This window comes from Dioscorea cayenensis, unplaced genomic scaffold, assembly GCF_009730915.1.
Source record: "Dioscorea cayenensis subsp. rotundata cultivar TDr96_F1 unplaced genomic scaffold, TDr96_F1_v2_PseudoChromosome.rev07_lg8_w22 25.fasta BLBR01001245.1, whole genome shotgun sequence".
In the NCBI taxonomy this organism is placed as follows: domain Eukaryota; kingdom Viridiplantae; phylum Streptophyta; class Magnoliopsida; order Dioscoreales; family Dioscoreaceae; genus Dioscorea; species Dioscorea cayenensis.
Window position 1 is genome coordinate 2282 of NW_024087636.1, and position 24212 is coordinate 26493.

Below are 24212 nucleotides of genomic sequence, written 5' to 3' on the forward strand. Positions count from 1 at the left end.
AGTTTTTCCAATCCCCAAAACCCCTCCTTTTAAAGTCTATGTTTTTCAAACCCCCAAACCCCAGAACGGATGTGAACTGAGTGAGTTTCAAATTTTTTTGACGAAAATGCCCTTGCATGGGGAGTCGTGGTCGCAGCCCATCTCAGCGATTTGAGAGGAAGTGCGGTTTTCCGTAGAGTAACCCCGAGAGACGAATTTATCGGAGCTGCTTAATTGCTTTTTTCTCAACTCACGCTCTTCGCCTTTTCCATTTCCGGCTCGCCTCCGGGTTGTCTCTACGGCGAAGCCTCCTAGAATCGCATTTCATCGCCTTTTTCCCTTTCCACCCGAGTATCTCGAAGGAGAAGTCCCCCTCAGCAACTAGTCAGCATTTCATCGATTGCAATCTAAGGTATTGAGTATGGTTTTGTCGTTAACCTGCTCACATAAAAGAAAGATTTTTTCGGGTTTTGCTTTTATGGCTCCCTGCTTTTGTCGAAGATATCAAGTCTCGAGGGGATTTCTGACCGGGGTTTTGTTAGTCTCGTAGGAGATTTCTCACTAGGGTTTTGTTTTTGTTTTTGCATTTTCATGATGTATACACTATCGAAATAGTTTTTTCGATTGTTATGATTTGTGTAATATTTATAATGTACATTTCCGCTTCGCTTTGATATGGTCTGCGCTTTTACAAATCGAGGTTGACGCTTTAAGAAATGAGATGTTACAGCTTAACATTTGTTGTCTCTCGCTTAAGCATTCTCGCCTCGCTTAACAAGATGGGTCTCGCTTAACATTTTATATCTCTCGCTTAATAACTCGAGAGTTTACCGCTTAAAAACCTTATATTTCCGCTAAACTTTTGTCAATACTCGCATGTCGAATGTGTTGTTATTGTCGCAGTCGGATCATGCGCGGTCAACCTAGTTAATGGGCGCTGCTATTTGACACCTGGCTAGGAGACCTTAGCTGAATTGAAAGTTAACACGACCCCGACACTCGGGAGATTATTCAAGGACACCGTCTAGCTGCTCATCGAGACGGAAGCCATATACCAAGAGTAGGGCCCTTCTTTGATTCTCTTTCGCAAATGCACGATGGTCGCACCAATAAATTCAGGATCTGGGAAAGCCTCGCCGAGTTTTCGCACCTCAAGATGTGGGCCCTCGCTCTTGGTCTCATACTAGCGATGGCGACGCAGTGGTCTTTCTAAGAAGAAAACCAGTCGGGCGTCAAGGGCTGTGATCTATCAAAGACCCACGAGAGACACAGTAGACTCCATCAAGAGCACTCGTGCAACTTGTTCGACTGAGGGTGAGAAGAAGATAATTTTGTCAAACTCCCGATGGGCTGTACCTCATGGGGACAGCCCTCTTCCCAAATACATCATGCTCGGTTCGAATCGGATCGCTGATTACGCCGATGATCTATCGCCCATGGGCGATACGCATGGGCGCAGGGCGACGCACAAGTGGCTTATGGAGGATATTCCACAAGCGCCGCCCGAGTGCAAGATAGATGCGCCGGAAGAAGACCAACACTGTGGTACATTAAGGGTTGCTTTGGTCGCAGCTTAACGTCCCTGGTTTTACGAAACTGATCGGAACGGGAAGAAAGTCCGCTTCGGCAAAGATCCCAAGGATGCCGTGCTACGGTGAAAGTACTTACCGAAACAAGCGACGGTAGAAACGAGCTTGTCATCGTCGATGGAAAAGAGGTAATAAATCATGGACAATGTTTAATATAAGTCTTTAATGTTTAAACATTTTATTTAGCGCTTAACTTTAGTATTTACCGCTTAACTATTATTCATACCGGTTTAAATATTTTTGTTCTCCGCTTAATTATATTCTATAACGCTTTAAATATATAAACACTCGCTTAAATATAGTTTTTATAGTTTAAAATGAATGATCTCACCGAAATTGTTTGGTTTACATATGTTAGTTTCCCGAAATGGGTTCCGCGAATGTCAAGAAGAAATATTTGTTGGGGCCAACCGACGGATGGATGCCATCGCTTCGAACCACTTGCCGAAGGCGAGATGAGAGGCAGCCTTTCATCGTGCGCTACCGGACGCCTGCTTCTCCTACTTCCAGCCCCACCACGCCGACGCATTCCTCGACGCCGGAGAAGCCCTCCCCTACCCCTGCAGAGCAGCAACAACCCCTACCACGACAACGACAGCCCCCGACCATGGCAGCCCTCTCCGACTGCAGCTACCCACCGCGTGACATTGAGCGAAGATGTCACCGCAACTCTTATGCAGCATGCCGGATATTGATGACCGAAGTTTCTCGCCTTGTCGCCGTGGTGGAGGCGCTCGAAGGACGCTTTCACAAATCGACCGCGCCATCCTCGAAAGAATCAAGCACCCGGACGAACGAGGCATCTGGAATTTTGACGACGACGTACATCATCGGGAAGGTCATTCCAAGGCGGCCACATTCAAGAGACTTGCGAAAAAGAGGAGAACAATATCGCCTCCGTCTCCACCGCCGTCGACGATGAAAACAATAGCAACTACCATCGCATGCCGATGTCATATCGAGTCGTCGCCGCTGATGATATGGACATGACGGGGAGGACATCGTAGATGATGTGGCTTGCCGCTGGCCGAGAAGGTCGCTGACTCTTCTCGATGAAATCGTCGACCCGGTGGAACCGGTTGCCGAGATTGCGGCATCAAAGATGGACACAATCCCTGAAGATCAAGAACAAGTTAAGGGTGCGTCTCCCAACGATGCCGCTGTCACGGCCACGGCTGAGAAGATCGTCGAATCCGCTGCCGCTGCTAGCGGTCGCGTGCCGTGGCACGGGCAGGCCGACACGATCACCGCACCAAGCCGTATACAATCCCACAACAAGAACAACCATGTAAGGATGTGTTCAGAGTTGATGCTGCCGCCATCGCCCCCCGCGATCGAAGGAAGATGTCGACGAAGACCCCGACCGAGCAACGAGAGAGATGATCAAGGCCAACTCAAAAATTTCGACCAGACTGCTCGGAAAGCTTTTTATTCAAGAAGAAGAAATGGGTTGGCCTCGAGTCGTTTTAACAAATACGAGCAGGAGTCGATGAGGATCTTCCTCAACCGCCTATGGATCGGAAAGTGTAACGCTTTTTATGTTATTGTTTAAAGGGTTTCTTATAGTGTTTAACTATTTCCTAATAGTGTTTAATACCTTTATGTTATCATTTAAGTTTTCTACTTATCGCTTTAATTATATATAATATCATGTAACAATTGATAATATCATTTAAATATTTACAATATGGTCTTATTATATCCATATCGCTTTAACCCTCAAAGACTCGGCTGCTGGAAGAACGACGCCGCAAGACCACACGCCGATGACATTATACATCGCCGCTTGAGGGGAAGGAGATGGTCACCGATGATGTGATGGACGCTTGATGCATCATACAAAAGTCGCCGAGCAAAGAGCCATATCCTCTACAAGAGGCGCGCCCATCACCAGACTCGCTATACCGCTTTATGCCAAAGCGAGACGACGTACTACGACACAATTATGGCTATGATCGGGATGCCGTGCGCAACCTCGCATGAAGTTCAAATTGTCATCCTCCCGATAATCATGAATGGCCACTCTCCATGTCGTCGTCTCCCGGACAATGATAAACAAGAATACAGCATTATTCTTCATGTCCGGGTACGATAAGGACGCGCTGGACATGGTAAGTTCTTTAATTACGTCCGATTAATATCCGCTTTGGTATTTAAATCGGTATTCTAATCTCGACTTGCATATCTCGACAATGGAATCTATTCGACCTTTGTGTCGATCATGGAGTTAGCGAGTCTGGCGACTGGGCAAAAGTACCCGCCGCGCACGGCTACGTAAAACCCCACGCTAAAAACAAGGAAGCGCCGATCGCGCCCGCTCTACGTCATGCGGTTTATCGAGCAATTACTGGGGTGAGAAGTTACGGCCACCGCAGACAGATCGCTCCTTACCCTCGGGATCACGGTATGTTACCCGTGATACTTAAGGAGGGGAGGGCACAAATGTCACACGACAAAGGGGGTCGCCACAAGCGGGTTAAATTTTGTTTTTGAATAACATGTCCCAGATATCCGACCGTCAATTTTGTTTTCAAATGTAATATGGACAAATTCAATTCATTGTTTTCGTGTTCAAGAACATGACTTGTATATCTTAATGTAAATTTTGTTTGTTTTTGAATTGTAAAGGATGTTAAATTCCATTCTGTTTTATTTCATTGTTTAATTTACGCTGTAATTGTGTACATTTCACTTTCATTGTTTAAATATACTATATATCGCTTTAAAACATCGCTTTTAAATATTTCAAAATACGGTAGTACCCGCTTAAAAATAACACTCGCTCTGCTTTAAATAAATGCACTCATTGTTTAAACATCGCTGAAATTTTTCAAATTACAGTCATCCGCTTTAAAATAACAACGTCTCCTGTAAATACATTCAATTCGCTGAAAGAGTAAGAGTTTAAATGTGGAAAGGTTCCCATCAATACACACATGTTTCCTCACATCGCCGGTTTATTAACAATGCCTAGTCGGCATGCTTCATCAGTAAGATCGCCGATCGTGACCGGATCCTCGGCAGGGCCGGTAATGTAACTCTCATGGACATCAAACGCTAGCGACTCGATCCTCTTTTCGCCCTAGGCCGCCCAGTCGCCTTTCTAGTCACGAGGCTGGCAAACGAAGCTCACGATTTCGGGCCCTCAAGGCCTCGCTCATCGTCGGGTATGGGGAATATAGCTCCTTGTACGCCAGCTTTGTAATTATCGACGGTGAAGTACCCGCTTAATAAATCGACTGTACGCTGGTGTCCTGCTCGCATTATTGTCGCGACAAGCATGTTTGCAAGGGATACCATAAACTTGCCACCTTCGACATGAACAAGTTCTCGATGGCGAGATCCACGGAGTTGTCGCATCGGTCGATCACTTCGTAAACGATCATCGACACAACGACCAACACGAAGACTTCTCACCGTCCTCAACAATGATCTCTAACTTCGAATGTATGTCCGGGCATAAGTAGCTCTCCCATTTGGTCGCTTGCTCACGCCGGCTACATAACATGCGCATCAACTCGAACCCCGCAAATAAGGTTAAACAAAGACGGTGATGGTTAAATAATTCAGTCAACATGTTTAAACATTATTGTAATTATTTAAACGAAATGATTAATATTTAAAGTCGACAAGTGTAATTAAACAAAGATTGAGAATGTTTAAAGGGTAATACTAAATGTTAAGTGTAAACCAACATCTCGCAGACCTTATGGAGTCCACCATTTTCGCCACCGGTAAATGACGAGCTTCCTTGATCCAAGCATCGAACGACTCCCGACGCCTCGAATACATCTCACCCCAACGATCACCATCGAGAAAATCAAAGCAGCCGGCCCCGCGAAGCCCTCTTGAATCCCACAATACACGCTACCGAAAAGAAAAGAATGCACGCTTAAAAACGATCACCGCCTCTCTCCACGATCGCAACGTCGCCGGATTTGTCTCGACCCACCTTATCCACATACCAAAGCAACAAATCATAGTCGGAGATGTCACCGCCACGAGGACCACCCGGCATGCTCTTTTCCCAACCAAGCCTCGCTTGTATGGTATGTGGACACCATGTTCCCCGCAACATGTCCTTCCGAATGTCGATGGCCTTGCATACAGGGACGGTCCCTTGAGCTTCCGAATCACTCGCAGCGCTAACCCATTTTTCGATGCTTTCGATGTGACGTCGAACCTACGCCACCACCGCAAGTGTGTGACGGGTTGATTGTCTTGATTCCGAAAGTATTTTTGTTATACTCTTTGATGCATGATAGGCGCCTAACGACAACCATCGCAGTCAGCATTCCACAGCTCACCCGATGTTTTTCGCTCTTTATGAATTTGAAGTCAAAATTCCTTTTGATTGCATGATTTCAAGTACATCCCTCGAAATGTTCGACACCGCCAAAACGCTGTCCAATATCCAACGACAACACTTCGTAATGATCCGACGAGGGAAGGAAGACATCCCACACCGCCAGTGGTCACCATGGGGACGAACGGGAGCACTCGCAGAATCCGAATTCCCGCCAACACTTCACCAAATGAAAAGATCAATATGTTAAGCGGAGAGTATAATGTTTAAGCTGATAATGACAATAGTTAAACGTTAAATTAAATACTTAAGCAATTAACTAATAACGTAAAGGACTAGTATAATATGTTAACCAAAATGATCTGACATTATTTAAACAATAATGACCCCTGCATAACCTGAATAATTAAAAGAAAAGGAACTTACAACGCAGTAAACCCTCGCTTTTCATTAGGATTCAGCAACGGCACATTGCTCGCCTCGACGACAAGATCAACTACAAAGACATTTGAAGATGGAACGGACGTGACACATCTCACTGGAAGTCAACATCGCTTTCGATCAGCAAACCGCTTTTATATCCATCCGTGTGATGAACTTAACCCTCGACAAGAGAAACTTCGAGACCCCATCGCCACATATCTCGCCTAACACCAACTCCCAAGAAGTCTCGAGCTGCGAACATTAGCACTCTTCCCTCCCTCAATGAATCTAGCAATACCACAAAAACTCTCCATAATATATCGGTCGAAAACCAAATCATACAAACCAAATGAAATGAAGAACAAAAAGAAGACGAAGAAGAAGAAGTAGAAGATGTAAAGAACAAACAAAGCAAATCGAAAGGCAAACAAAAAGCGCATCAGCTTGTATGACAGAGGTTAGACTAGACGTGATGTGATTGGGCGGTATTTTTTTCCTCCATCCCAAGGGCAAAAAGGGAAATATATGTCATCGTCGCTGAGGAAGACATATTGTCATCGCTCGAATGAAAGTTCTCAACTCAACATGAGTCTCTGTAAACGCTGCTTTTTTATGTTTAAAATGTATACATATAGTGTTTAAAAAACGGTTAATTGTTTAACTAAAGTCTATATCATTTAAATAATATGTTATTGTTTAAATTGAATGCTTTCAACGACATCGCAGCTGAAGATGGGTACCTCCCGGGTCACCGCTTAAACATCTTTACGTATTTTCTTAAACACCGCTGTCATTGTTTAAAGAGTAACTCGAGTAGTGTTTAACTTTTTCTATTGTTTACACCGTTGTCATTGTTTAAAGAGTAACTTTTTCTTAAACACTCGTTGTCATTTGCTTTAAACATATTTACGTATTTTCTATTATTTACAATGACGCTCTTTTTGTTTCCCACATTGTTTGTTTTTTACTAGGTCTATGTTTAAATTTCGTAAGTTCACAAACAAATAAGCTTGTTTCGCTTTTTATTTATAAAAAGATTTACAACATTTACAACATTTACAACGCCCTCCCGCTCGGACTTTGACACTCACGACTGACCCTCGTGATAATCTAAAACAAGTGTCTCAGACATTCGAATGCTCACAGCAGTTGCATAACATGCGCATCAACTCGAACCTCGCACAACGTATCAACATTAAAAAGGTTAAACAACACACATTCATAAAAACGACTATTAATCAATGTGTCATGGTCGGACTTAAACGAAGATCCTGATAGTTAAACACAGAACGTAATAGTTGTACACATCGACGTAATGTTCTTAAATGGTACAGTAAAAGTCTCAAGTGATAAATATCAACCCCGCCTTAAAGGATGTTTCCGATCTCCTCCTCTAGAGATCCTCCGCAATCACGAAATACGTGAAAAATTTCTTTTCTTACCCAAGTCGAAATGCTCGCTTAATTGCTTGCTCGCTCATCCACATCAAGAATCCTCTCGCATTCGTGCAATTATGAGAGCATTTCGACTTAAGGTGAAAAGATAGTTTAACTTGTTGCGTGATCACGGCTAAATGATTCTCAAGATAAGAAAGAAGGTTCACGAAACATCCTTTTCAGACAGAGTGGTCGTCCATGGGAAGAGGGAGGACGGAGGAGGGAGGAGGAGGATGATGAGGACGACTGAGGAGTGGTTGTCCATGGGGAGGGTTCTTTTCCTGGTTATTTATGGTGTGAATTCCACAAGCATGCTGACTCTTCATATCCGAGAAAAAAGTTAAACGCACAGCGCGCCGATATCGATCGATGAGAACGAACGGTGTTCGAGAAATTATGTTACCGTGCATAAATTTTAATGCCGCCATTAATTTCTTACGCACGGATACCATAACCTCGCCACCGCCATGTGCCACCCTACCAAAGAATTCAGATCAAACGATCGCCGCTTTTACGTAGAGACTTTGAGAATTTACACGTTAATATGAACAGTTATACATGTAAAGATAACGTTAAACTGAGATGGGAAGTATTACACTGGATATGACAATTATTAAACATATTAGTAAAATATTTAAACGTTAAACCAAGCAGAAAGTCCCTTCAAAAGGTCGAACATGATGTGATTTCGCGCTTTTCTTTCCCACCATTTTTCGTGGCTAAAAATGGGATTTCACAACATGGACCCATTTTGAAGTGAACGGTAGGGGGTAAAAGGGAAGTTAAACACTAATGGAAGCGGTCACGGTGTGCAAAAAGTAGAGGGGTTTTTGGGAAGTTTTGAAAATTACGAGGGGTGAACAGTAATTTTTCCTAATAAAAATAAAAGTAGTATGATAATAAAATGGAGATAAATTAGATTTGTTAAACCAAAACAAATCATATCCCATTAAACAATTAAAACTCACGCCGTTTAATCTGTGATCTTTGAAGGATTGTAGGCTTTTGAGTTGTTAGTCTCAGCGCAATACATATATTGAGCTTGAACTTATTTCATTATTAAATCAAATCTATAGTACATTGTCGACATGCGTTTTCACCCAGCATAGCCATTGTGGCATATATGGAGGAGATCACTAATCAAGTACACCATTGCGTTTATGTTGTTAAATAGCTTGAGACGAGTAATGTGAGCAATATGGCTTAGGTATCTTTAAAGGCCTTACCAATAGAGATAAATTGTATCTATGAAAATAATGATTTTGAGTATTATTTGGTTTCTCTCATATCTTAGCTATGTTATTGCCTATGATTTTAAGTACTATGGTTCTATTGTTGTGCTCATAATTTCTCTTATAGTTTGGTTCATATTTTATTAATGACAAATCTATGCTCTGATACAATCAAAGAATCACAAGAAGATGATTGCAACTAATGTTTTTGAATAAGAAGCATTAAGGTGTGATTTTGTTAACATCATTATAGCATTAAAATTATACAATTGAAGTAGAACAAAAACAAATCATGATAAAATAAATCAAATGACAAAAATATAATTATTTATTTATTTTTATATCTAAAATATAAAAACTTATTTATCCTAAATCCAAATAAAAATTAAAAAAGAATAATATATTCTTTTTTAGCAAGTAGGATCATTTGTGAAAAGAGTGATATAAAATGTTAATGAGGACATAGAAAAGGTTATACACCATCTAAGATTTCAAAAGACTCGTGCCAAAAAATAAATAATAAAAAATAAATTAAAATTAAAGCTAAACCTTTTTTCATAAGCAATTGAGAGATGATTAGACTTATGTTACACAATTCTATACCTCTTTTTTCTTAGGAATGCTATTGAAACAAAGCCAGTACACTTGTTACTTTTCACTTGTCTCAAATAGTTGTCCAACAATTTAATGTACCTTTAAAGTCCCTCATTTTCTATTGATTTAGTTTGAAGTTTTTTCATTAACTTGCCCTTTAGTTTTTAGTTTTTGAAATTCCATAAATAAGCTCAAGATATGGAAGGACAACTCTCATCCAGTCATATTTTTTTTATTTTTTCTAGTATTAAACAAGGGAAATGAGAGACTATTTCCTCAAAGAACATAGTGACTAAAGGAAATTAGAATTTAAGTTAAGTTAGTTCAGGACTCAAGCTAATTCTCACATTGTGTCATTCATAGCTACATAGCAGGTATCGACCTAAATGACAATATCATACTTGTAGGAAGTATACAACAAGAAGAGTAGCCTCCCTTGTCAGAAGCTTGAAAATAACAAGAACATTGAGAAGGGAATAGATAATGGGTGGAACTTAAGGATAGTATGGCAAATGCAATGTGGCATCAATCTAGTAGTTTTGTATGATCATTCCAAATAAGACATATTACTTGTTGTTAGCTATGAACTTCTGGTTAGAGTTTTTTTTTTTCTTCATTACTTTGTACTTTTAGACTTTCCCCTCAATTTGATATCCACATCTTGCATCTTTTCCTTATTTATTAGAATTTCAAGCACCATGGAAGGTCATGATTAGAAGAGTGATGATGGCTACTCAAAGGTTACCATGATAATTTCTTGATTCCACTGTTTGTTGAACAAGTGAGAAAAAGCCTCAAATGTGATAAATTGTTCAAATAAGCAACATTTTGCCTATGTTATGGTCACCATTAATGATAGATTTAAGACTAATTTCACTATTGAGAATATGGAGAACAACTGCAAAACCCTAAAGGCACAATATGTTAAGATCAAAAAAGAAAAGGAGTTGAGTGATTTAGGTTGGGCTAATTCAAGCAAGAAGATTACTTTCTATCTAGTGGTTGCCTTTATGGTTAAGATGCTATAAGTTTTTAACACTTTACTCACTTGCCAATTTTTACATATGTGCATCTATCCCATCTCACTTGAATGTTGTCCCACTCAACTCCAAAACCTTTTATCAAGTTAATAGAGAACTATGTAAGGCTTAAGATAATCTGCAATGAGAATAATGCAACTGGCTCCAATGTAGCATCTTTATTTTGGGATTTTAGGAATAGATTAAAAAATAAATATAGCAATATTAAAAATGTTTAATCAACCCCAATAAAACATTTACTAATAAAGATGGTGATGCCAACTCTGCCCCACCAGTCTCTAGTAGCATTACTACATCATCTACCTTTAGGTCACAAAGTATTAGCAAGGGACCCCGAAGCCATTCAATGATGCCTGATCTGATTATTGTTGTGAGTGAAATAGATTCCACAATTCAAAACCTAAGCTATTGGACAAAGATCTTATATGCAAAGGTATAGGAAGTAAAGGAATTCAATGAGCAAGTGTTGGTGGAGGAATTCAACTATCTTCAAGCATGGGAAAATGAAACCATGCATTCATGGTGAGAAAGATGGCCCTGAGAAAGCTTAGATTAAGAACTCCTTCATGAAGTGAACCAGCCCCTTGTGTTTTTTATGTCACTGGCATGGTGGGGATGCTAGAACGATTATTGCATTACTTTTGGAATAAACAACTTAAATGGTTCCCTACCTTTTTGTGTGTTTCTATTTTAGTCACCCAACTTTAAAAAATTATAATTTGGTCTTCAACCTTTAGTTTTATTATAATTTGGTCATCCAAACATGCGTCGTTAATGACAATCACATGTGGCATACTACGTGACACATTTCTCTCAAAACTAGCATCTGAGTTAGCATATACCACATGTGATCGCCATTAATGGCATATGTTTGGCTGATCAAATTGTAACAAAAATTAAAAGTAGAGAACTAAATCATAACTTTCTAAAACTGAGTGACCAAAATAGAAATACATGAAAAGATAGGGGACCATTTAAATTGTTTACCCTTATTTTTTTAATATTTTTTCTCTACTCCATGCATTATCTACATTCCATGCATATGTTTCATAGCATCATGTTCACTTTTGTATGGGCCTAACTATTCTTAGCATAGCACTCTATCTAGACTATTATTAATGTGGAATTTTATATGCATATTTATATGGAGGTTCATCTTGCTAAATTATTGAACCTATAAATGAAGAGAAAATTAGTATGAAAATAATTGCATGGTTTCAATTATAATATTAAAATATAACTAATGAATTTAAGAAATAAAAATAAAATTTTAGACATAATAGCTTCATAAAATAAAAATTAATAGCCTTTGTGTTAAGGTCTCGAATATCTTATTTAATTTTATTTTTCTATTTACATGATCATGTCAAACTTAAGATCTAAGTTATTCTATTTTTGAAAGCTAATACTAACGACAATCATTATGATTTAATTAAAATTATTAAAAAAAAATATTATTAGTTATTATAAACAAACTTCTTAGTTTATTTTATAAAATAAATCTTTATAAGAAAATGGAAAAGTATAAAGAATATTTTAGAAAAATATATTTCTCTTTTATTAAAATTTAATATATATATATATATATACTTATTTAATTATGTGTTAATTAAGAAAATTTAATTGGGTTTTTATTATTAATAAAATCTAATAGGCTGGAGGTAACCCCATCTTTTGTGATTATATCATTTAAATACATCCAACCAAAAATATGTTGTTCAAATCTCGATTTACATATATCCCTTCAACAAAATACAAAGTTCTATAATTTAACAAAAACTAATCCAGTAGACTTAGTTCCTGGTAACTACCACGGAACCACGTGGCTCATTCTAAGCCAAAGATTTATAAATTTTGTTTTTTTATTTATTGTATAATATAGAAATAGGTTGGTAATTACATTAAAAGATGGTTACTTTTTAAAAAAAAACACTAAATTGAGGCAACCTAAAATGTGAGAATGAGCCACATCTCAATTCTGTTGTAACTACCATGGAATCGTATCGGTGAGATCATTTTTTACTCTAAATACATCTAATCAAAGACTAGATTCAACTCCTCATGTATATTCAAATACACAAATTTTCAACTACACTGGAACTAAAAATCCATTGCATTTCTAATTACATCTAACCAAACACCTTTTAAGTTAAAGCCAAATATTATAGGATTTTTAATATAAATTTTACCCATAAAATATATAAACACCTACAAATGTGGTATAAAATATATGCACACATGCATAAAAGCAAATATGAGGTTTCTAGCTATTCTAGTGCATATAAAAATTTTCTCATAAAATAATCATAAGTTTTAATTTTTAAAAAACAAATTAATTTTTTTAAATTTTTTTTAATCTAAAAAAAAAATTTTAAATGCAACAAGCATAGTTAACCCGGGTGTGCCCTAAAATAATCAGATATTTTAAATTAATTGAACCAAAAAATCAACATTGTAATCATTATCATCTAATCGACACCATGAAAATAGCTACAATGCCATAAACAGTTTCTATAATGGACATCAACTGTCACAAACTAATCCCAAACACAAAGACATAAAACTCTTCATGTACCTCCTCTCCACACGCACACGCACACGCACACACAGACATACATGATGATGATGATGATGATGATGATGTAGCTCTTAAATTAAAGAGAAAGACCAGATTCCTCATCCTCTTCAAGGGTGGATGTGTAGAGAAAATAGAGTGACCAAATGAGCCCAAACACACCAAGAAGGATCCATCCAAGAAAATTGTTGCTAAGGCCAAGGCTCAGCCCTGTACCCTCTGTGCTTAGCCTCTCATCGACAAGTGCGAGAACCGGGTTCGACACGCTCATCACTCCGGCAGCTGCCAGCAACGCCGCACCCATCCCCATCGTCGGTCCCGTTGTCTTCGTCTCCGATGAGCATCTCACTCTACCACCCCTCATTTTCATCTGCCCAAGTCCTGCATGTAGAAATTATACATACACAGGTTCTTTGAGATTTAGTACATTATCACTAGAAATCATAAAAATGAAGGAGAAAACAAATTTTTTTTTTTTTTTAAAAAAAAGGCGACGAGCACTAGAACTCAGAAACATACACATGTGAGAAGTAAAACTCAACGCCGACCCACGTGCCCTCACCTTGTGTAGGACATGAGGTTCGATCTTTGGTAGAAAACAAAATTATCAATATAATAATAAATTTTCAAATTTTGATCTCGCTCGATAAATATTTCGTATTTAAAACTTATATTTATATAAGAGACATAAAATGAATATTACTAATAATTCATGTAAACAAATCTTATTCTCAAACTAATAATAATTATGTAATAAATGGCATTGTCTCTAATACTTGTGTTTATGAACAATATTTTATACATCTTGTTGATGATAGAAGAAACAAAATTTTTTAAACCTATAATATTAATATCTTGGTCTCGCAATCTAATAATTTGCATTAAAAAAGAATGTCTTATGCCGAAGACTCAAAATAACAAAATATTTTATAGATAATTAATTAGCACACTGATATTATACACTATTTGAAGCAATAATAATTTTAAAATATTTTGATTATCTCTAATAAATAAAGAATAAATGAGTGAATTATACCGAGAACTGGTGCAGCCTTTGGTGTGGCCACAGCCCAGGCAGCTGTCCGGGTTACAATGGAGGTTGGGGTGGTGAGAGTGGTGGCCATGGATGTGTTGAAGATGAAAAGAGGTCTTGGACTAGTTCATTTGATTTTAAATGGAGCATAGAAAGAGGAGGAAGTATGAGAAGGGAGCTTGTGGCCATGGGTCCATGCATGCATTTGATTGGTGGATGTATTGAGCTTGTGGCAAACTCAATCCTCGTGTAAACCAATCAGCGTTTTACGCGTGTGCAATATCTCATCTTTAAAGTTTGATACATGCTTGAAAGCTTGCTAAAAATGTTTAGTATATTTTTTATTACTGTTTTTGGGGATTGTTAGGACTCCATTATACATAGGTTTTAACATATTTGAGATCCAGTTATTTTTATTTTAAAACAATAAAATATCTGAAATTTTAAAACTATTTTTAACTTTTTTTTAATAGAAAAATCTTTTGGCAAAGGTCATTAACGCTCTTAGAACCCTCCTAACTCGAACATTGGGAGTTCAAATGTTGATATTTATGAATAAAATGATTAATAAATAAATAAACACTCTAGGTGGGTTTAATCAACACCCGTCTGAAACATTCATCTTGAAATACACTGGATCTGGACAAGAAATTTCAGGAAAAAAAACATAGAAATTTGACCTCAAGACAGACACAAGAATGTTCCTAATTGTTTTTAGTTTGATCCATTAATGAACATCAAACTAATTGAACAATATTGTCCCACAACAAATTTGGCTAACAATCACCCACAGACAACTCTTATTAGTAGTGGGTTAGTTGAAAAATACTGAACTATATGAAGACTATGAGGCAATGAAAAAATGGGTGAATTTTCAAGGTGAATTTACATGAGAGATCATGAGGAAACCAGCGAAGCTGACGGTATCAAACACTTAAAAATCAATCGATGCAAGAGTACGTTATCGTCAACCGCTGCCAATTATTACTATCCATGAATGTTGCATTGTTGAAAGTATGTGTTGTCGTAATCCAGGAATTTTGTCCAGTAACTTTTGTACTTTCCAATAGCAATGTCAAGCCACGGCTTCAAGTTTCCGTCATAGTGTATGACTGAAGCTCTCTCAATTTCACTTTTTCCGATGATTGAATCAAGGCCAAGACCAAGTACGTGCCACTGCCTGCCGAGAGCCACTGTTTGGTTGTAGAAGATAAGTTGGCCTAATGGTAAACTTCCCGCCTTCCATAACTGCCTTCGTTTCCCCTGCAAACCCATGGATGCAATTAATAATGATGATCCAACTATTTTCCTTCCGCTTGGAAAGACAAAATGTTATTCCAGAGATCGATTGAAATGTTTAAGATCTAAATGCATTGCGCCGACACAAGCTAACATTTATTTGCATTAAACCAGAAGGAAAAGAAGTGTAATTCCCAATAAAGATAGTACATTGAACTGATAATTTAAAATACTAAAATTAAGAATAGAATTGTCTCATTACTCACTAAATAAATACCACTGCAATTATTATCAAATGACAAGCTTTATATGATAATCTGTGATTAACGGTTTTTAAAATCCTTAAAAACTTTTTCACTATACATATATACACACACGCACAGACATTAGGGATATGCAAAGAGATTTGTATCTTAAAGCAAGATGTAAGGCAGTAAAAATATTATGCTCACAAGCCTTTAGGCATGGAACTTGCATCTAGGTGCAAGAAAACACATTGTCTAGCAGCAGCTATAATTCCCTTTCAGTGATGTACATCTCAGCATAAATCATAATTTTAAAAATCAATAATCATTACAGCATCATGGGGTAAATTTTTTAGTAGGTCACTAAACTTTGGTTTATTTTCACTTTGATCACCGAACTTCAATTTGTATCAATTTGATCACTTAACTTTAATTTGATTTCAACCGATAATAAATCAAGAATTTCAACCCCTAATTGATTACATGGCTGTCTAAAAATCTAAATCAGTCTTCCCCATGACACATTATTAAGTCTATTAGAGGTGTCCATGTCATCGAAAAACAGCTACATCATTCATTTGGAGGTCGAAATCCCTTGATTTACAACCCAGTGAAATCAAATTAAAATTGAGTGATCAAATTGATACAAATTGAAGTTCAGTGATCAAAGTGAAAATGAACCAAAGTTTAGTGACCTACTAAAAAATTTACCCCAGCATCATGAGCTGTTATCTACAATATGTTAACTAGTTGTAAAAATTAGTACTTCGCAATCTACGAGCACAGTAATGTGTTTGTATAAGCTACTTTTGTAATATAATTAAATCCAGTTTTGCTAATGGAAAATAATGACCAGCCAAACATACATAAGGTGTTTACTTACCAGCTGAAGCCATTTGTTATATACTCTTGATAACCCATGTCGACGCCATGCCTGTAGATCAAACATATTCATTCCAAATGCCCATATACATTTCTTGGGGTGAAAGTTCTTTGCAATAATTGGATCTGAGAAATTAACTAGTGTTTCCAAACGATGAGATGACTCCCCTCTACAAATGTCGACTGCTCCATTTACTTTTCCTTTCAAATCTAAATTCCACAACCCTCTCAGATCTCTTTGAACTACCACATCATGGTCGAGAAACAAAATCTTATTCAGATAAGGGAAGATCTCTGGCAAGTAGAAACGAAGATGGTTAAGAGGTGAAGAGAATCTTGGGTCTCGCAAGCCTTGTTGCTTTAACATTGAACTGTAATCAGATGGCAAAAATTTTAAATCTTCAAAATTCTGTATATGAATTGTGGCTTGACCAGGGGGGTTCAGCAAGAACCACATCATCATTGCAGGAAAATTTACAGAATCAGTCACCACATGGAAGACATTCTTTTCTGGTTCCTGAAATTGAGATGATAACAGAGAAGATTTCAATACAAAACTTGAAAACCAATAAATGAGAAAGTTCGTATTATGAAAAATAAGGATTGATTGTTATCAAAAAATGCTGATCACAACTAAAGCTAGGTGAAAAAACTATAAACTGGAAATATTCATGGTATCCCGAAAAATGCCTTGATATAAAACCAGACAAACATCAGTCAAACAATAGTCAACAAAGCAGTGAAGATTTGTGCCATAGGGAGAAGATAAGCCCAAGAAATGAGCACTTAAAATGTAATTCTTTGCTTATCAGACAACAATTGGTCAATCAAGAACAAGAAAAAACAAAAAAACATGAGCATACAAACATATGTACAGAGAAAAAGTTGGAAATACATTTTGAAAACATTTCAAAGAATCCAAAAATATTAATACATACAGGTGTATGTAATAATATTATGTATAAATATTGTGGCTGACCCTAATTTAAGGAAAACTTCAAAATATTCCCTATTTCATCATTCCTGCATGTGCCAAAAGGCAGGCAGAGATCCTCCTTTTTTGTCCAACCAGCTCACCGAAGAATGCCCAAGACTGACATTCCAAAAGCAAATCAGCTCAAACCATGTCAAAGCTTAGAAAAAGAGTGACACAATCAGCATTTGAAACACCATTCAATGAGTGCCATATGACCAGAGTAGGGCCATGCTATTTAGTGTCACAAATATGAATGGTAGTAGTCAAACACAAATCGACTCAGACCATGTCAAAACTTAGAAAACAAGGGACAAAATCGGCAGTTGAAACACCATTCAATGAGTACCATATCCCCAGAGTAGGGCAATACTATTTAGTGTCACAAATATGAATGGTAGCTGTCAAACGCAAATCAGCTCAAACCACATCAAAACTTAGAAAACAAGGGACAAAATCAGCATTTGAAACACCATTCAATGAGTACCATACACCAAGTGTAGGGCGATGCTGCTTAGTGTCGCAAATATGAATGACAGTAGTGCCTCATCACCCCACTTTCATTTCAAATTAAAAGTGCAAAATGGAATTTATCACATGTCCACTAGAACCACTTTTGCAAACCAATTGTTTAAGCGATTCTTTTCTGTAAAATGTTTTGCCTATGACCCTTTTAAGTTGGATATCGTATCTGTAACTAAACTTTACACGGCTATTAAAAAAGCTTTAGCAAACTAGAAGTAACATGTATGTTCAGTTTTAGTTTTACTTCATACAACTAGGAAAATATTTGCTCAACATATTTGGTGGGTGACCCATGAAGAATCTTCTAGTTTTTCAAACAATACTAAAATATAATAGCTTAAGTGGTGATAATGCTCAGGCAAATACACACACACCAAATTGAAACCTTTAAATAAACTCAGGAGCCATGTGTAAACACACAAATCTTGATGAAGGCACATATTCGATCCATGGTTGGGAATGCACATGAATTATAGAACAAAGAACCTACATGCCATAAAATAAATTACTACAAAAGAAAGCACCAAGCGGAAATGTTGTAAAGGCAGATTGCATATTAGATGTAATTTTTAATAGTCACAAATTGCAAATATGAAAGGAATCAAACAGAAGACACTTTGCACTGGGAAAAATATTTGTAATCCATATAGCACAGAAGGAAGGATGGTGAGAATTTCTTACCTTAGATGTAGAGACAGTAGAATTCACAACAACTGCACAAGCAAGTATGTTGTCAGAGAAAATTGCATAATGATTAAGATTCAGATTTTGCACATTTTGTCTCCTAGGGAACTCACGCTCCTCAAACTGCAGACTGAAGTACTCGCTAGTGAGTTTCATGGAAAGACAGTGAAGGCCTTTAGGAAAGGTTCTTGCAGCAAGCTGTGTAAGATATGATACTTGACCCTTCTGGGCCCAGAGCTGTTCCTCAGTATTGTACGTCATAGCACGCAATTTTGATGCCATAGCAGAGCAATCAGGGTAAGCCTTGCTGGCTTTAGACAAAGAAACTTCCATGGCGTTCATTTTCTGCAGAGCACTAAAAAAATTTTCTAACCCATTAGGGAGAATAGCACAATTGGCAAATCACATAAATTTCATCCCCCTACATTTGTTTATCAGTTCTCATATTTTATTTCCTATGGGCATAGATGTTCAGATTTTCAAATTAATGTTTGACAAATACAGATACTAAGTAAGAACTTCACCTCCTAGATAAATCGGAATCTTTGTTTGCTTGACTAACCACCCTTTCTATCTCCTTTATCCGTAACTTCAGTTCTCTCACCAATCGGGAATTGCTGCTTGCTGGGGCAAAATGCAGGTACGCTTTGGCCATAATTAGCATATCCTCCATCGTTTTAACCTTCTCATCTATAACTGGGTGAGGTTGACGTTTGTTTTTTTGCTCAACAGTTGACTCATTAGCTAGACCTTCAACCTACATCCATGGCATCATCAAATTAAGCATTAAATAAAAAGTAGACACACTTCACTAAGCATCCTTAAAAATTGCAAATGGAGGTAGTAACATATTATCTGAACATTTCCACCACCCTTCCTGGAATTCATCAATTCATCCCCAACCCAAACGTAGCCAAGAACTTATTCACCAAGAACAAAAAACTATTGGACAAACCAAGTGTTTTTTCTAAAAAAAAATAGTTGAGTTTGAGGCCAACTAGAAACCAAAAGGTTCATTTTTTGTTGGCATTTTGATTTCTACTCTTCTAAGGTTTTTCTTTTTTTGTTCCACCAGTTGACTTAGATTTATTTTGCTCATCAACCTAAAGAACCTGAATATTTTAGATAGAAATCAGGCCAAAGCATCTACATTAACACAATAAGAACCATTATTTTCTTATCTGTCATAAATTAGAAAGGGCAATCAATCTTTTTACATCATGTTTTTATAATTAAGCATGGTATAAACTTTAGGTATTGTATATAACAACTGATATTGTATTGGCCCATGGTCAACCAAAAAAAAGAACTGGTTTGGTTATGACTGAGATCCAACCGATTCTTTAATGGGTCAAGCAAAGGGCCTTAGAAGGGAAATATGACTTAAAAATGTAAATTGAACTGGGTTGGAAACTTCCCTCAGTTTATTCCTTTAGCATATACAAGTCTCATGCAGAGCTGAAACAGACACTATCAGATCTCACTGGAAGAGCTCAGGTCGGAAAAGGTAGCTAAAAGTAGAAGATCGAGGTAAGGTTTTCTGTTTTTCAAACATGACAGTTTCCTAAATTTGAAAATTTTCAGATAGGAAATGAAGTAGGCAAAGGTGTGTACAGAGTCTACATACTAAAATTTAACATCCCAAGCAGCTTAGATTTCACTAACCTCGACAAAGTACCATTATAGTTAAAAATTTAACTAGTGCACAACATATGATAGTTTACTTCATAGGCACTAATGATGACGTTGAGCTTTAAGGTTGATTTGGTATATGAGTTATTGAACCTTTGAGAGACTAACACAATAAGCACAATTTTTCCATAATTAGTGCAAGTTAAGTGGCTTAACTTGCAATTTCCATATCAGAGGGTGGCAGGCCATCTTTAACTGAACTTACACTATAATTAAGACTTCAATAATACAATTAAAACAAGTGCATAAATTATGAAGGATTCCAATAAAATTCGACAAATAACAATCTAATTTGTAAAGAAAGTCACTAGATAGCAAGGTGGACAATACCAACAGTAAAATTATGAGCTAAATATTTCTATTTCCTATATGCAGTTAGGAAAGAAGTTCAACACGGGTGGGAAAAGATGGATGAAGACAAGTGTGATACAACTTCCATTCATAAAGCTTTGATGATGATCGTCAAATCATTCAGGTGGTGTTTGGTTGGAGGATAATAGTTTGGGTTTGGGGATTTTTTTTAAAATTGTTTTCAAGGGAAAAGTTTTATATAGAGTTCACCAAACGGACTTAATCAATCCTAATCAAAATATTTTAAGAAATTTATTTTTCTAGTTAATATAGATGATTATTAATATTAAAAAAATTTATAAATTAATTACTAAATATATCTATTTAAATAATTAAACTTTGTTAAGAAAAAATGTTGGCCAAATAATCTTGAGGTGTTTTGTTGGAGGTTGTAGGAAATCACCCAGTAAACACTCTCTCAGAGAAGCTAACATATAGATCCATCTTTCAATTGGTGAAGGCTTATCATTGCATTTCAGATACAGAATGACAATGGCTACTCCAGAGACAAGTAACACTAGGTTTCCCAAGGTTAAAGGGATTAACAATGGTTGGGTCGATTCATGGATGATAAAATAATTATACCAAAAAATGAAAACAAAAACTGTCCATAAAGGTATTAGATTGGAAAATGAAAATAACCGTATATGCAAAGTAATTGCTTAAGCTGCAAAGTACAGGAAGGAGAAGATCCACCTCCAATACATGACGTAAATGATCTTTATCCATATTTAGAAAAACAGAATTATGAATGCTAATTTTTGCTAGGGTCTAAATCATGGAAAGCTTAATTGGATCTTCACAATAATGACACTAGATTCATAACCAAATGCCAAATAACATACACTCCAGTGTTCATTCAAATATTCCTTGGTCCATTTGACACAGAAAAGACATTAGATTCTTCTATATGTAAAGTAGGGCAGATAAAAAAAAATCTGGTTTCTACCATTTTTAACAACTAAGACTCTTTAATTCATGTTTTCAGTTACTTTCATTGGGTTGAGCATGTCACAATTTTAGCAACTGATAAATAATTCTAATAAATTAATAATAACCAGCACAGACAACTTGAATTATAAGATATGCAATAATGAAACTTTAATTTGAAAACATTCAAAAGCATCATACTCTGTCTCGAACAGATGCTGATCCATTTTGCTTCTGCAGCTCTCTGCCAATGCCATTTCTATTCTGGACACCTTCAATACAGAAAGAATGATTACAAACCAGACCAGTAACCAACAAGAAATTACAAAAAGAAAAAGGGGACAGATGAAGAGCAATCACCTGCATTCAATTTGCCATCCAAAGTGGGTGGATTCACAGTAGAAGCATTCCCGCTACTGCCAATATTATGAAAATCCTTATCCTTGAAAACAAATCCTTCAGGTTCTTTTAATCCATGGCCTAAATCCTTAGTTAAATCAACACAAAGAACCAAATAACCCATCCATTAAAAAAAAAAACAAACAAACAAACAAAACAAAATGAAACAAAACTAAATCTTCAGAGCTTCTTCAATCTATAAATCCGAAATACAAACCTCTTTTATTGAATTAACTTTCAGAGAATCAGCAGATAGCTTCTGCATTGACAAAAACCCCAAAAAAACAAACAAACAAAAAAAAATCAACTCTTTAATCCATAAATCCATAAAATTAAAGAAAAAACAATAAGAAAAACATACTGGCGGAGAGAAACTCCTCACGATCCCAGATGAGTCATCAAAGAACTCCTCTTTCTCTGCGTAAAAAAGACACACACAAAGCATTAAAAAAAAAATGGAAACAATGAATCAGACGGATAATGTAAACGGGTCAAGCGCACCGAGGGAGGGCGTGAAATCCAAGATCTTGGTGGAGATGAAGACGACGGGGGCGAAGACGGAGACGCAGAGAAGGGCAAGGATCAGCGCCCGTGAGCGTTTCTGTCGATGAAACATGGATCGCCGGCCGTTGTTCGTCCTCACACTGCTCCTTCGCCACAGCAGGAACGGGCATTTGCAGGATTAGAGCTAGGATTAGGGTTTCATGGGATGGAGATCAAGAAGGAAGGAGAAGGGAAGGAAGGTGGAGAGTGAATGTTTTCGATGACTTGGTTTCCGGTGAGAGAGGGAAAAAAAGCTCAGCAATGTGAACGGGGGTGTGAACAACCAAACAAGGAAAGAATATTTATATATTTATATATTATTTATTATTATATAAATGGTTTATTTATTTAAATATTTTGATTATCGTTTCTTTTTTGTTGTTGGCTTTTTTTTTTAAATATTAAAAAAAATATATTTACTAAATTTCACATGTTTGGGATTATTTACCAAAATAAGCACGTGGTGGAAAACGGTAAAATTTTCTCCATTTTCAAACTTTTTTTTATTTTAAAATATAAAAAACGGGAGAACTGTTTTTATAAATTTTTAATTAAAAAAATGAAAACGGAGAAACTCTCATGTTTTCCTTTAATTTATTTTTATTAAAAGCTTGAAACAGATACTCTCTTGTCCTTGATTGTTGTGTTTTTTTTTTGAAAGAGAATCAAAAAAATAAAAAGATAAGTTCATCAAGTCTTCACTCCTTGGCTTTTTCACCCATGCTTTTATTAAAAAAAGTAAAAACAAGAACACTGAGTAATAGCCTTTAGTAACGGATATAAATTTATCCGTTGAATTATTTTATTATTATTTTTTTATATAATTCCCACTTCCCACTTCATACTATCTCCTCTATTCTCATTTTCTCCTATTTTAATCTTACTTCGAGTCTAATTGTGCGGGTGTTTTTCTACTTACACGTGTCACGGGATTTCATTGATAATTTTCGATGGCGTTCTTAAGATTACAGAGTGATCACATTTCATCTATTTTGTCGGAAAAGGTAATATTTTTGTATACTTAGATAACTTTGAAATTAATTATTTATTAATAATTATATTAAGACATTAGTTTCACATAATAATTTTTTATGTCATAATTATTAATCGTATTAATAATTATCTTATTAGCACCCCAATCATGTTTAATTAGATAACCCACTATATTTTTAGGGTAATTTTTTTATTATTAATAATCGTATTATGTCATTAGGTTTTATGAATAACTTTATTATGTCATAATTAATTATTGTATTAATAATTGTTATATTAACCGCTAAGAATGTTTATTTAGATAACCTAGTATATTATTTGGTTATTTTTTATTAATAATTGTATTAAGTCATTATTTTATATTAATAATTATATTATATCATAATTCTTAATCGTATTAATAATTATCTTATTAGCACCCCAATCATGTTTAATTAGATAACCCACTATATTTTTAGGGTAATTTTTTTTATAATTAATAATCGTATTATGTCATTAGGTTTTATGAATAATTTTATTATGTCATAATTAATTATTGTATTAATAATT

General features: G+C 36.3%; 2 protein-coding genes across 3 annotated transcripts; both read right to left on the reverse strand.

Annotated features, from left to right (window-relative positions):
• Nucleotides 1–13032: 13032 nt before the first annotated feature.
• On the reverse strand, nt 13033–14365 carry LOC120255943 (photosystem II reaction center W protein, chloroplastic-like). The gene is made up of 2 exons (XM_039263708.1): nt 14211–14365; nt 13033–13555 (listed from the first exon to the last, which is right to left on the reverse strand). Exons 1-2 carry the CDS (start codon nt 14296–14298, stop codon nt 13254–13256), a joined length of 390 nt encoding a protein of 129 aa, XP_039119642.1. The 5' UTR covers nt 14299–14365; the 3' UTR covers nt 13033–13253.
• A 438-nt stretch (nt 14366–14803) lies between these two features.
• Nucleotides 14804–22936, reverse strand: LOC120255942 (probable galacturonosyltransferase 6). 2 transcript variants are annotated; one of them, XM_039263707.1, is made up of 10 exons: nt 22629–22936; nt 22489–22544; nt 22345–22386; nt 22089–22215; nt 21930–22000; nt 19280–19512; nt 18869–19110; nt 18753–18784; nt 16575–17090; nt 14804–15470 (listed from the first exon to the last, which is right to left on the reverse strand). In XM_039263707.1, exons 1-10 carry the CDS (start codon nt 22741–22743, stop codon nt 15195–15197), a joined length of 1710 nt encoding a protein of 569 aa, XP_039119641.1. In that variant the 5' UTR covers nt 22744–22936; the 3' UTR covers nt 14804–15194. The 2 variants fall into 2 exon arrangements, with proteins under 2 accessions (XP_039119641.1, XP_039119640.1); XM_039263706.1 differs by having other exon boundaries at nt 14805–15470; nt 18753–19110.
• Nucleotides 22937–24212: the final 1276 nt, after the last annotated feature.